Source organism: Motacilla alba, unplaced genomic scaffold (genome assembly GCF_015832195.1).
Source record: "Motacilla alba alba isolate MOTALB_02 unplaced genomic scaffold, Motacilla_alba_V1.0_pri HiC_scaffold_35, whole genome shotgun sequence".
Taxonomy (NCBI): Eukaryota; Metazoa; Chordata; class Aves; order Passeriformes; family Motacillidae; genus Motacilla; species Motacilla alba.
Window position 1 is genome coordinate 1760161 of NW_024037447.1, and position 14042 is coordinate 1774202.

General features: G+C 64.9%; 2 protein-coding genes across 2 annotated transcripts in view; one reads left to right on the forward strand and one right to left on the reverse strand.

Moving 5' to 3' along the window:
- The window catches only part of HUWE1 (HECT, UBA and WWE domain containing E3 ubiquitin protein ligase 1), a 33752-nt gene extending 21020 nt beyond the window's left edge, over positions 1-12732 (forward strand). Inside the window, 21 exon segments of the mRNA XM_038126526.1 lie at positions 198-393; positions 833-1000; positions 2137-2279; positions 2732-2798; positions 3382-3590; positions 3966-4177; positions 4569-4748; positions 5220-5386; positions 5921-6066; positions 6149-6224; positions 6747-6845; positions 7046-7179; positions 7528-7699; positions 8416-8644; positions 9589-9767; positions 10473-10562; positions 10900-11048; positions 11138-11186; positions 11931-12147; positions 12255-12471; positions 12594-12732. Coding sequence (XP_037982454.1) covers positions 198-393; positions 833-1000; positions 2137-2279; positions 2732-2798; positions 3382-3590; positions 3966-4177; positions 4569-4748; positions 5220-5386; positions 5921-6066; positions 6149-6224; positions 6747-6845; positions 7046-7179; positions 7528-7699; positions 8416-8644; positions 9589-9767; positions 10473-10562; positions 10900-11048; positions 11138-11186; positions 11931-12147; positions 12255-12471 — 3099 coding nt within the window. The 3' untranslated portion in view covers positions 12594-12732.
- Positions 12733-13695: 963 nt separating this feature from the next.
- The window catches only part of KDM5C (lysine demethylase 5C), a gene marked incomplete at its 5' end in the record, with an annotated part of 28977 nt that continues 28630 nt past the window's right edge, over positions 13696-14042 (reverse strand). Inside the window, one exon of the mRNA XM_038126523.1 lies at positions 13696-13723. Coding sequence (XP_037982451.1) covers positions 13696-13723 — 28 coding nt within the window. The remainder of the gene's footprint in view (positions 13724-14042) is intronic.

Genomic DNA, 14042 nt, shown 5'->3' on the forward strand with positions numbered 1-14042 from the left:
TTGGGGGTCTTGGGGACAAGGGGATCAAGGGATTGGGGGCATGGGGACAAGGGGATCAGGGAATTGGCACACTGGGGCCAGCAGGGCCAAGGAGGGCTCTGCACCTCTGGGGCTCCCAGGCACCCTCGGGGAAGCTCTCCCGGGGGTGCCCCTCTGGCCCCGTGCCCATGGTGTCCCCACCATGTCCCCGTGCCCAGGTGGTGCGCTCAGCAGCCACGAGCGGGGCGGGCAGCACCACCTCGGGGGTGGTGTCGGGCAGCCTGGGCTCTCGGGAGGTGAATTACATCCTGCGGGTGCTGGGCCCCGCCGCCTGCCGCAGCCCCAACGTCTTCACCGAGGTGGCCACGGGCTGCATCCGCATCGCCCTGCCCGCGCCACGCGGCTCCGGCACCGGTGAGGGGTCCTGGAGCGGGGTTGGAATGGGAGGGGAGGGATCCTGGGGAGGGTCTTGGTACCTGGAACAGGCTCCTGGGACATGGGGGGGATCTTGGGGGGAATCCTCAGGGTCCTTGGAGGATTCATGGAGGGGATCCCAGGGTGCCTCTGTCCCCGAAAAATGGGGTCCCAGAGGTCTCTCAGAACAGGGGTCCTAGGGGTGGCTCTATCCCCCAAAAATGGGGTCCTGGGGGGTCCCTTCACTCTCAGGGGTCCCGGGGATGCTTCTCTTCCCAGAAATGGGGTCCCAGGGGTCCTCTTACCCTCAGAATGGGGGTCGCAGAGGTGCCTCCACCTCCCAAAAACCAGCCTCCCATCTCATCCTCATCCCCAACCTGACACCACTGAGGATCCCCCCAAATCCCTGAGCCCCCCGTTTCCCCCCCCAATCTCCCAGCCTCTGACGACGAGTTTGAGAACCTGCGCATCAAGGGGCCCAACGCGGTGCAGCTGGTGAAGACCACGCCGGCCAAGGCGGCCGCGCTGCCGCCCATCCCCGAGCCCATCCGCGACGTCATCTACGACATGCTCAACGCCCTGGCTGCCTACCACGCCCCCGACGAGGGTACGGGGGGCTCAGGGGGCTGGGAGGGAGCAGAGGGCAGGAGCGGAGTGCGCGTGGAACAGGAATTGGGGTGTTCTGTGCAATGTCCTTGGTGCCCACCATGCCCCCGATGAGGGTACGGGGGGCTTGGGATGGGCAGAGGGAGGAGTGGGGACCACATGGAACTGGATTTGGGGTGTCCTATGCGATGTCCTGAGTGTCTGCCAGACTCTGACAAGGGTTTGGGGGCACTTGGGATGGGACGGACACTCCCAGGGAGGTTTGGGGGGCAGAGGGAGGAGTGGGGTGCACGTGGAACTGGATTTGGGGTGTCCTGTGCAATGCCCTGGCTGCCCACCATGCCCCTGTGGGTGTCCTGTGTGATGTCCTGGGCCTCTGACAAGGGTTTGGGGGACTTGGGGAACCCCCACAGTGGGGGCAGACACCCCCAGAGAAATTTGGGGTGCAGAGAGAGGAGCGTGAAGCAGGGATTCGGGTGTCCCGTGCAATGTCCTGGCCCTCTGACAAGGTTTTGGGAGACTCGGGGGACCCTCGTGATGGGGGCAAACACCCCCAAGGAGATTTGGGGGATTGTGGAGGGAGGAGAAGCACAGGGGGTGAGGATTGGGGGGGCACACAAGGAAATGGAGGTGTCCCCAGGAAACCAGGTAGATGTGGAAAAGGATACGGGGAAGGAATTGGGGTGTCCATGTAGGGATGGAATTGGGGTGTCCATATAGGAAAATTGGGGTGTTCCTATAGGAGGAATTGGGGTGTCCATATAGGAAAAATTGGGGGGGTAAAATTTGGGGGGTTTAAATTGGAGGAATTGGGGCGTCCATGTAGAGAATTGAAGTGTTTCCATAGGGATGGAATTGGGGTGTCCATATAGGAAAATTGGGGTGTTCCTATAGGAGGAATTGGGGTGTCCATATAGGGATGGAATTGGGGTGTCCATATAGGAAAAATTGGGGGGTGAAATTTGGGGGGTTTAAATTGGAGGAATTGGGGTGTCCATGTAGAGAATTGAGGTGTTCCCATAGGGATGGAATTGGGGTGTTCCTCTATGGGGCAATCAGGGTGCCCCATCCCCCCAGGCATCCTCAGCCCTTCCGGGGCTGCTCCCTGTCCCCCCTGAGCACCGTGTCCCCCCGCAGGTGACAAGGGGGACCCCAAGAGCGCGGCGCCCAGCGAGGTGAGCCAGCTGCTGTCGGACATCGGGGACGACATGTACCAGCAGTACCGCAGCCTCACCCGCCCCCCCGCCGACTTCGACCCCCCCGCCGGCTTTGCCATCAACGTACGGGGGCTTGGGAGGGGCCTGGGGGGGCTGGGGGCAGTTTGGGGGAGCTGAGAGGTAGTTTGGGGGGACTGGGAGGGGATTTGGGGGTCTAAGGAGGGGATTTGGGGAAGCTGAGGGACAGTTTGGGGAGCTGAGGGGTGGTTTGGGGGGGCTGGGGGCAGTTTGGGGGGACTAGGAGGGGATTTAGGGGGGCTGAGGGGCGGTTTGGGGGGGCTGGAGGGGCTGAGGGTTCTGAGGTGTGGTTTGGGTGGGGCTGAGGGTGGTTTTGGGGGTGTGGGGTCGGTTTGGGGGAATTTGGAGGGCCCAGTATCCCAGGGTCACTGATCTTTGAGGGAGGGGAGGGGGTAACAGGCGGCTCTGGGGTGCCATGGGGGGCTCTGGGGGTGTCATTGGGGGTCTCTGGGGTTTTGGGCCCTCCCTCCAGTCTCTGACCCTCCCCTGCTTTCCAGGCCCAGGTTTTCGCTGCTGATGGAGCCGCGGCCGAGACGCCGCCCTCGGGAACCCCCCAGGGAGAAGGTGGCACTGTCCCCGCCAGTCCCCTGGTGTCCCCTGCTTGTCCCTGATGTCCGCACCGTGTCCCTGTGACCCCAATACTCCCAAGGCCCCCTGACATCTCCTTTGTACCCCCACACAACCCGATGTCCCCTCTGTGTCCCCACGGTCCTTGAGGCCCTCCTGTCCCTGAGCTCCCAGTGCCCCACTGTCCTCTCCATGTCCCTGAGGTCCCTGAGCCCCCTAAGGATGCCCCCCTACTCCCCGTGTCCCCTGATGCTATTCCTGTGTCCCCTGACTGTCCCCCGACACTGTCCCCGTGTCCCTTGACACTGTCCCCATGTCCCCTGACTGTCCCCTGACGCTGTCCCCGTGTCCCTTGACACTGTCCCCATGTCCCCTGACTGTCCCCTGACGCTGTCCCCGTGTCCCTTGACACTGTCCCCATGTCCCCTGACTGTCCCCTGACGCTGTCCCCCTGTCCCCTGACACTGTCCCCATGTCCCCTGACTGTCCCCTGACACTGTCCCCATGTCCCCTGACTGTCCCCTGTCGCTGTCCCCGTGTCCCCTGACTGTCCCCTGACGCTGTCCCCGTGTCCCCACAGCGTCCAGCCCCGAGGAGGGCCGCGAGGGCCGCAAGGAGAAGGAGGGCGAGCGCGGCGAGGAGCGGGGCCGGGCGCGGGGCTCCAAGCCCCTGATGCCCACCTCGACCATCCTGCGGCTGCTGGCCGAGCTGGTGCGCTCCTACGTGGGCATCGCCGCCCTGATCGCCAACTACAGCTACAGCGTGGGCCAGTCCGAGCTCATCAAGGAGGTGACACCCCGGGGACACGGGCACCGGGGGGGACAGGGACAGCTGGGTGTCTGACAGGGTGTGCCGGGAGGGGGCAGTCCAAGCTCATCGAGGAGGTGGCACCAAAGGGACGCGGCCACCAGGAGGGACAGGGGTGGCCGCTGCCATCGGGGAGCTGTGTCCCTGTCAGGGTGTGCATGGAATGGTTCTGTCACCCCCCTGTGCTTTGGCATCTGCTGTCACCTCGGGGAGGGGCGTCACTTGTGGAAGGGTGCCTGTCACCTTGATTGTTGGTGTCCCCTGTCCCCCCAGACACCTCAGTCCTGTCCCCTTACCCTGAAGGTCCCCTGTGTCCCCTGGCTGTGGGCGAGGTGTGTGACCCCCGTGTCCCCCCAGGACTGCAGCGTGCTGGCCTTTGTCCTGGACCACCTGCTGCCCCACCAGCAGAACGCCGAGGACAAGGACACGCCGGCGCTGGCGCGGCTCTTCCTGGCCAGCCTGGCCGCGGCTGGCAGCGGCACCGATGCCCAGGTGGCCCTGGTCAACGAGGTCAAGGCCGCCCTCGGCCGCGCCCTGGCCATGGCTGAGAGCACTGAGAAACATGCCAGGTGTGGGGACAATGGGGACAGCGTGGGGACAATGTGGGGGCAGTGTGGGGGCAATGTGGAGCCACTGCAGCGACAGCCTTGAGGTGACCAATGTCTCTCATCCTCTGTCCCCCACAACATGACCGGTGTCCCTTGTCCCCCTGGAGTGAGCGGTGCCGGTGTCCACTCAGAATGACCAGTGTCCCCCAGAGTGTCCCCTGCCCCTCTGTGTGACCGCTGTCCCCCTGGAGTGACCCATGTCCCTCCAAATGACCGGTGTCCCCCTGGAGTGACCCGTGTCCCCCCAAGTGACCAGTGTCTCTCATCCTTTATCCCCCACTACGTGACTGGTGATCCTGTCCCCCTGGAATGACCGCTGTCCCCCTGAGTGACCGCTGTGCTGTCCCCGCAGGCTCCAGGCCGTCATGTGCATCATCAGCACCATCATGGAGTCGTGCCCGTCCACCTCGAGCTTCTACAGCAGCGCGGCCAAGCCGCCCCACAACGGCATGAACAACATCATCCGCCTGTTCCTCAAGAAGGGGCTGGTCAACGACCTGGCCCGTGTGCCCCACAGCCTCGACCTGTCCAGGTGAGGGGGTGTCCTCAGGGGTTTGGGGGGTCTTGAGGGGTTTTGGGGGGTTCTTGAGTGGTTTTTAGAGGTCTTCAGGGGAGCTTTATTGGGGTCTTGAGGGGGTTTGGGGGAGCTTTGTTGGGGTTTTGAGGGGTTTTGGGGTGTCTTGAGGAGGGTCATAGTGGATTTGGGGTCCCTGCTGGGTTTGGGGGGGATGTCCCAGTTGGGTCTGGGTCCCTGCTGGATTTTAGGGAGTGGTCCATGCTGGATTTTGGGGTCCCTACTGGGTTTTGGGGGTCCCCTCTGGGTTTGGGGTTCCTGCTGGATTTTGGGGAGGGGTCTGTGCTGGATTTTGGGGTCCCTGCTGGGTTTGGGGTTCCTGCTGGATTTTGGGGAGGGGTCCATGCTGGATTTTGGGGTCCCTGCTGGGTTGGGGGTCCCCTGTGGGTGGGGTCCCTGCCAGTTGGGGTGCCATTGCTGTCCCCCCAGCCCCAACATGGCCAACACGGTGAACGCGGCGCTGAAGCCGCTGGAGACGCTGTCGCGCATCGTGAACCAGCCCAGCGGGCTCTTCGGGGCCAAGGGCTCCTCCAGCAAGAGCAAGGCCGAGGGCAACGGGGGCGCCCGCGAGGCGGGGGCCGCGCCCCCCGATGGAGGTACCCCCCCGGGACCCCTGTGTCACCCCACAGCCCTGGGCGTCACCCCGCAGCCCTCGGTGTCACCCCAAGGCTACACCCCTAGTGTCACCCGCAGCCCCAGGGTCACCCACAGCCATGCCCACAGCCCCCCGGTGTCACCCCAGTGTCACCTCATGGCCACACCTCTAATGTCACCCACAGCCCCGTGTCACCCCGTGGCCACACCCACAGCCCCAGTGTCATCCAGTGCCCCCCAGGGTCACCCACAGCCCCCTGGACCCCCCAATGTCACCCCCAGCCCTCCCAGTTCATCCTTGGTCACCCCAGTGCCCCCCAGGGTCACCCACAGCCCCCTGGACCCCCCAATGTCACCCCCAGCCCTCCCAGTTCGTTCTTGGTCACCCCACTGCCCCCTCACCTCTGCTGCCCCCCAATTTCCCCCCATCTCCCACCCCTCCTTTACCTGCCCCCTTCCCCCCAGGGGTTTCCCTGTGCCCCCACACCCCCCATGGCCGCCTTGAGGACTCCCCCATAACCCCCCCTGCCCCCTAGGGGACCCCGGGGACCCCGAGCCCCCCGAGGAGGATGCGGAGGCGGCGCAGGCTGAGGCGGCCGACGGGGACATGGACGGCGAGGCCGAGGGGGACACGGTGGTGCTGGCCGGGCAGCCCGAGGGGCTCAGCACCCAGGAGATGCAGGTCAGAGACCCCTCCCCAAATCCCCCGAGACCCCCAAGTCGCCCCCCAGCACCCACAAACCCCCCCTGTGCCCACCCCCCAGGTGGAGAACGAGCTGGAGGATCTCATCGACGAGCTGCTGGAGAGGGACGGCGCTGACGGCAACAGCACCATCATCGGTGAGGGACAGCGGGGTGACCACGGGGCAGCGGGGTGACCACTGGGCAGCGGGGTGACCACTGGGAGGCAGAGTGACCACAGGGCAGCAGGGTGACCACGGGGCAGCAGGGTGACCACTGGGCAGCAGGGTGACCACTGGGCAGCAGGGTGACCACGGGGCGGCAGAGTGACCACTGGGAGGCAGAGTGACCACGGGGCAGCGGGGTGACCACGGGGCAGCAGGGTGACCACGGGGCAGTGGGGTGACCACTGGGAGGCGGAGTGACCACTGGGAGGCGGAGTGACCACGGGGCGGCAGAGTGACCACTGGGAGGCGGAGTGACCACGGGGCAGCGGGGTGACCACTGGGCAGCAGAATAACTGCTGGACATGAGGGTGACTCCCAGGACATCAGGGTGACCCCTGGCTATCAGGGTGACCCCTGGCCATCAGAGTGACCCCTGGCCATCAGGGTGACCCCTGGCTATCAGGGTGACCCCTGGCTATCAGGGTGACCCCCGGCCATGTCCCTCTGTCCCCAGTGAGCCGCTCAGCCGAGGACGAGTCGCAGGAGGACGTCCTGATGGACGAGGCTCCGTCCAACCTCAGCCAGGCCTCCACGCTGCAGGCCAACCGTGAAGGTGGGCACGGGGTTTGGGGTTTGGGGTTTGGGTGGCACTGAGTGGCACTGGGTGGCTCTGGGAGGGCTGCAGGGCTGGAGTGACCTGGGGGCGTTGGGCTCCCGATGGGATCAGGGGCAGAAATTTGGGTCGGGGATTTGGGGGTGTCCCCGGGGGGGGGTCTCAGGATCCTACAGACCCCCCTGTGCCCCTCCCCACAGATTCCATGAACATCCTGGACCCCGAGGATGAGGAGGAGCACACGCAGGAGGAGGACAGCAGCGGCAGCAATGAGGATGAGGATGATAGCCAGGATGAAGAGGAGGAGGAGGAAGAGGAGGATGAGGATGATCAGGTGGGGGGGGTGGGGGGTGCTGAGAGCCCCCCAAAACTCAGGGGTGCCCCCAAGACATTGGGGTCAACCTCAAAGGTCGGGGTCCCCCCTAAATAACAGGGTTCTCTCTTTTGCTGTGCCTCTCTCTTGAGGCCAGGGTGTGGCTTTTGGGGTCGGGGTGCCCTGTTTTGGGTCAAGCTGCCCCCAATTTTGGGTCTGGGGGTGCCATTTGGGGTCAGGGTACCCCCAGTTTTGGGTCAGGAGTTCCGTTTTGGGGCAAAATGCCCTAATTTTGGATCAGAGTGGGCTATTTTGGGTCAAAACCCCCTCAATTTGGGGCCTGCTGACCCTCCTGGTGGGCCCCACCAGGACGATGAGGAGGGTGAGGAAGGTGAGGAGGAGGAGGATGATGATGATGGCTCGGAGATGGAGCTGGATGAGGATTACCCCGACATGAATGCCTCGCCCCTCGTGCGCTTCGAGCGCTTCGACCGCGACGACGACCTCATCATCGAGTTTGACAACATGTTCTCCAGCCCCAGTACGGCACTGGGAGGGACTGGGAAGGACTGGGAAGGACTGGGAGGGGATTTGGGGACACTGAGGCAGGACTGGGAGGGAATTGGGAGGGACAGGAAGGGGATGGGAGGGTACTGGGAGGGGACTGGGAGGAAAAAATGCGATGTCCCCGCCCTGTTTGTCACCTTAGGGGGGTCAGGAAAGGGTCACACCCTCCCCCCACATCCCCAGTTTTGTCTCCCTGTGGTTTTTGGGGTGTTTTCCCCTCCTTGGGGAGAGAAAATTCCTCCCCCGTGGTTTTTGGGGTATATTCCCAATTCCTCCCTGTGGTTTTTGGAGTGTTTTCCCCCCACCTCCCAATTTCTCTCTCTAGTTTTTGGGGTGCTTCCCCCGGACTCCCCATTTCCCCCCTCCCTGTGGTTTTTGGGGTGTTTTCCCCCCTCCCTGTGGTTTTTGGGGTGTTTTCCCCCCTCCCTGTGGTTTTTGGGGTGTTTCCTAATTCCCCCTGTGGTTTTTGGGGTATCTGACCCCGCGTTTCCCCCTCCCCATGGTTTTTGGAGTGTTTCCCCCTATTCCCTCCTGTGGTTTTTTGGTGCATTTCCCAATTTCCCCCCGTGGTTTTTGGGGTGTCTGACCCCCTGTTTCTCCCCTCCCCGTGGTTTTTGGGGTGTCTGACCCCCTGTTTCTCCCCTCCCCGTGATTTTTGGGGTGTCTGACCCCCCCGTTTCCCCGTTCCAGCCGACATCCCGCCGTCCCCCGGGAACATCCCCGCCAGCCACCCTCTGCTGGTGCGGCACGCGGAGCACGGGGGGCTGGGGCTGGGGGCCGGCCCGGGGGGCGCCCGCCTGGCCCAGGGGCTGGGCCGGAGCCAGCGCACGCTGCGGCAGCTCACGGCCAACGCCGGCCACACCATCCACGTGCACTACCCGGGGGCACGGCAGCCAAACCCCCCCCTGATCCTGCAGCGGTGAGTGACCACGGCTGGCAGTGGCCAGAGACCCCTTGGGGTCACCCAAACCCCCTTGGAGTCACCCAAACCCCCTTGGAGTCACCCAAATCCCCCTGGGAACATCCCCAAACCCCCCCCGATCCTGCAGCGGTGAGTGACCACTGCTGGCAATGTCCAGAGACCCCTTGGGGTCACCCAAACCCCCTTGGAGTCACCCAAACCCTCCTGGGGTCATCCAAACCCCCCCCCGATCCTATAGCGGTGAGTGACCACTGCTGGCAATGTCCAGAGACCCCTTGGGGTCACCCAAACCCCCTTGGAGTCACCCAAACCCTCCTGGGGTCATCCAAACCCCCCCCGATCCTATAGCGGTGAGTGACCACTGCTGGCAGTGGCCAGAGACCCCTTGGGGTCACCCAAATCCCCCTGGGAACATCCCCAAACCCCCCCTGATCCTGCAGCGGTGAGTGACCACGGCTGGCAATGTCCAGAGACCTGTTGGGGTCATCCAGACCCCTGGGAATCCCCATCCACTACCTGGGCTTGTGCCACAGCCCCAGCCGGGGGTCCCACAACTCCAACCTGGCGTCTGACGCCCCCCTGAGCCCCCCAAAACCCCCGTTGACACCCCCTGTGCCCCCCTGCCAGGCTCCTGGGCCCCTCGGCGGCCGCAGACATCCTGCAGCTGAGCAGCAGCCAGGGTGTGCCCCCGACTGGGGGTCCCACAACCCCAACCTGGGGTCCGACACCCCCCTGAGCCCCCCAACACCTCCATGAACGCCCCCTGAATGCCCCGTGCCCCCTCCTCAGGCTCCTGGGCCCCTCGGCGGCCGCAGACATCCTGCAGCTGAGCAGCAGCCAGGGTGTGCCCCGACTGGGGGTCCTACAGCCCCATCCTGGGGTGTGACGCCCCCCTGAGCCCCCCAAAAGCCCCGTTAACACCCCCTGTGCCCCCCTGCCAGGCTCCTGGGCCCCTCGGCGGCCGCAGACATCCTGCAGCTGAGCAGCAGCCTCCCGCTGCAGAGCCGGGGCCGGGCGCGGCTGCTGGTGGGCAACGAGGACGTGCACATCATCGCCCGCTCCGACGACGAGCTGCTGGACGACTTCTTCCACGAGCAGGGCAGCGCGGGCAGCCAGGCAGGCGAGTGGGCACACCTGGGCACACCTGGGGACACCTGGGGACACCTGGGGACAAGGGGGACACTCACAGCCAGGCAGGCGAGTGGGCACACCTGGGGACACCTGGGGACAAGGGGGACACCCATGGCCAGGCAGGTGAGTGGGCACACCTGGGGGCACCTGGGGACACCTAGAAGTACTTGGGCACACCTGGGGACACCTGGGGACACATAGAGGCACTTGGGCATACCTGGGGGCACCTTGGGGTACCTGGGGACAAGGGGGACACCCACGGCCGGGCAGGCGAGTGGGCACACCTGGGGACACCTGGGGATACCTAGAGGTACTTGGGCACACCTGGGGACACCTGGGGACACCTGGAGGCACTTGGGCATATCTGGGGGCACCTTGGGGTACCTGGGGACAAGGGGGACACCCACGGCCAGGCAGGCGAGTGGGCACACCTGGGGACGGACACCTGGGGGGACACCTCGGGGTACCTGGGGACATGGGGGGGGACAGGGAGAGACCCCCAAAACACTGGACAGACACAGGGACACAGCAGGGGCAGGGCCAGAAGAGGAGGTGGGGCTTAAGGGGGTGTGGTCTGGGGACGTGGGCTTGGCTGATTGACAGCACTAGGGTGGGTGGGCTGAGATGAGTGGGGTCCCACTGGGGGGGGGCGGGCGTGGCCTCTGCAGCCTCCAAAGCTCCCATCCCCCCCCAGGGACCCTGTCCAGCATCCCCACGGCCCTGACGCGCTGGACTGAGGAGTGCAAGGTCCTGGACGCCGAGAGCATGCACGACTGCGTGTCCGGTGAGACCCCCAGGAAAGCCCCCAGACCTCTGGGGCTCCCCCCAGGCTGCCCCCAGACCCCCAAACCTCACCCTTCCTTCCACTCCAGTGGTCAAGGTGCCCATCCTGGGGGTCCCACACACCCCAAACCCCCCCATTTCCCCCCTCCAGTGGTCAAGGTGCCCATCCTGGGGGTCCCACACACCCCAAACCCCCCCATTTCCCCCCTCCAGTGGTCAAGGTGCCCATCCTGGGGGGTCCCACACACCCCAAACCCCCGCATTTCCCCCCTCCAGTGGTCAAGGTGCCCATCCTGGGGGTCCCACACACCCCAAACCCCCCCATTTCCCCCCCCCAGTGGTCAAGGTGCCCATCCTGGCCCGGCTGGAGGCGCTGCGGGACGAGGAGCTGGACGAGCGGCGCGAGAAGCGCCGGCGCCAGGCGGCCGAGGACGAGGCCAAAGGCGCCGAGCGCGGCCCCGAGGACAAGGACGGGGCAGAGGCCCAGGTGAGAGACCCCCAAAAAACCCCCCCGAAACCTCCCCGGGATGTGGGGAAGGGTCCCTCCTTCATTCCCCACCTTCCCGTCTCCCGCAGGACACGGCGTCCAAAGCCGGCCCCGCTTCGGCCGACGTCACCCCCCCAGGTAAATCCCCCCAGCTCACCTGGACCCCCCCCCAAACCTTTCAGCGGCCAGAACCCCCCCCAAAAAAACCCCCGAATCCCCCCCTGGAGCTGGCGCCGCGCGGGCTGAGGTAGTAGATTGTATAGTTGGAGGGTCACACCCCCGTCTCGGAGATAACTATACATTCTACTGTCTTCCTCGCGCGGCGCGCGCCGCCGGAGCCGGGGGGTCCCGGGGGTCCCGGGGGGGCTGCAGCGGCGGGGGAGGGGGGTTAGAGATCCCCTCACCTCACCAGCACATCCGGGATGGGGGCGGAGTGGCGTTAAAATGGGAAAATCTGGTGGTTTTGGGGGGGGGTTTAAAGGGGTTTTTGGGGTTTTTTAGGGAGGGTTGAATGAGGAGTTTTAGGGGGTTGGTGGAATTTGGGGGGTGGGTTAGCTCTAGAGGTGGGATGTGCCCTGCCCTCAATTGTTTCCTTCTCCCCCACCAAAATGGTCTCCACCCCTGCATTGTCTCCTCCCCCAAAGTTTCTCTTCCTTGTAAATTGTCTCCTCCTCCCCAAAATTGTCTCCTTCCCCTCACAAACCCTCCCCTGTCCCCTCCGGGAACCCTCTCTCATTTTTAGGGCACAGCTCATGTCTGGGGTTCCCCAAAATGGGGAAAAAAGGGAGGTCTTGGGGTGCAGGTTGGGGGGGGGGGCTCCCAAATTTCTGGGTCCCCCCCAATGTTGATCCCTGCGTGTGTCCCACTCCCCCCCCCTCCCAGAACACAGCGGGACCCCGGGAGAGACCCCCCCTCCCGGTCCCCACCGGACACTGGTGATGCTGGAACCGACGCCGACCCCCCCAGACCCCCCCCCAGGAGCCCCCCAAATCCCCGCTCGCCCCCCCCCAGCCCCCCGAACACGAAGAGGGGGGGCCTGGACGACCCCCCCAAGATGCCGAGGCCACTCAGATGGAGCTGTCACCCGCCCCCACCATCAGTAAGTGCTCGATTTTTGGGGATTTTTGGGGCTTTTCTGCTTTTTGGGGTGGGGGGGAGGTCTCCCCAGATTTGGGGGGCTCCAGTGTCCTGTTGTCCCCCCCCCAGCCTCACTGTCCCCGGAGCGGGCGGAGGACTCGGACGCGCTGACGGCCGTGAGCAGCCAGCTGGAGGGGTCCCCCATGGACACCTCGAGTTTGGCCTCCTGCACCTTGGAAGAGTCTGGGGGGGCTTCCTCCGCCCCCACAGCTCCCCAAAACCCCCCCGGAACCCCCCAAGGACCCCCTCCCGCTCCCCCCGACACCGCTCAGCCTCCGGACGATAGGTGAGAGCCTCCCCTTCCCCCCCTGCTCTGTCGGTGGAGGGGAGTTGTGCTTTTGGGGAGGGGGTTGTGGTTTTGGGGCGTCCCCCCGCACTGACATCACATCTCTGCGATGTCACCCCCAGCTCCCCCCCGGCCTCATCCTCGGAGAGTTCGTCTACCCGGGACTCGGCCGGGGCCATTTCTGGGGCCGACTCGCGGGGGATCCTGGAGGAGCCGCTGCCGTCCACCAGCAGCGAGGAGGAGGATCCGCTGGCCGGTCAGTGACAGCCCTGGTGTCCCCTCTCACTGGTCACTGACAGCCCTGGTGTCCCCTCTCACTGGTCACTGACACCTCTGTGCCCCCCTCTAACCAGTCAGTGACACCCCTGTGTCCCTTGTCACCGGTCAGTGACACCCCTGTGTCCCCTCTCACCAGTCAATGACACCCCTGTGTCCCCTCTGGCCGGTCCTGTCACCCTTCTGGCTGGTCATTGCCACCCCCACTTCCCCTCCATGTCCCCTCTGTCACCCTTCAGAATCCCCTGTCCCCCTGGGGGTTTTTCGGGGTGTCCCTGGCAGATTTCAGAGTGTCCCCAAAAGTTTTTAGGGCTGTCCCTGATGGTTTTGAGGTGTCCCTGAGAGATTTCAGAGTGTCCCCAAAGGCTTTTAGGGACATCCCCGGAAGGTTCCAGTCCGTTCCCCGCGGCGTCCCCAACGTGTCCCCGCCGTGTCACAGGGATCAGCCTCCCCGAGGGCGTGGACCCGTCATTCCTGGCGGCGCTGCCCGATGACATCCGGCGGGAGGTGCTGCAGAACCAGCTGGGGATCCGCCCGCCCGCGCGGGCCCCGCCCGCCGCCAGCCCCGCCCCGCCCGTGGTGGCCAACCCCGGCCTCACCGAGGTCAGCCCCGAGTTCCTGGCGGCGCTGCCCCCGGCCATCCAGGAGGAGGTGGGTGTGGCCATGGTGTGGGCGGGGCTGTGGATTGGGTGTGGTCCTGGGGTGGGGTTAAAGAGTAGGTGTGGTCTCTTTGGGGTGTGGCCTTCTGGGGTGTGGCTTCTGTGGGGTGTGTCCACATGGAGGTGAGGCATCCTGGGGTGTGGCCTTTTTGGGTGTGTCCACATGGGGGCGTGGCCTCTTTGGGGTGTGGCCTCTACAGTGTGTTCACATGGGGGTGTGGTCTCTTTAGGGTGTATCCAGATGGGGGACATGGTCTCTCAGGGTGTGGCTTCTTTGGGATTTTTCCCCTTAGGGGTGTGGCCTCTGGGGCATGTCCCTATAAGGGGTGTGGCCTCTTTGTGACACATCCTCTTAGAGGTGTGGCCTCTTGGGGTGTGGCTTCTTTGGGGCATGTCCTCATAGGGGTGTGGCCTCTGGGGTGTGGTCTTTCAGGGTGTGGCCTCTTTAGGATGTATCCCTGTAGGGGTGTGGCCTCTGGGGCGTGGTCTCTCGGGGTGTGGCTTCTTTGGGGCATGCCCCCGTAGGGCTGTGGTCTCTGGGGCGTGGTCTCTCGGGGTGTGGCCTCTTTGAGACACGTCCCCATAGGGGCGTGGTCTCTCGGGGTGTGGCTTCTTTGGGGCATGCCCCTGTAGGGC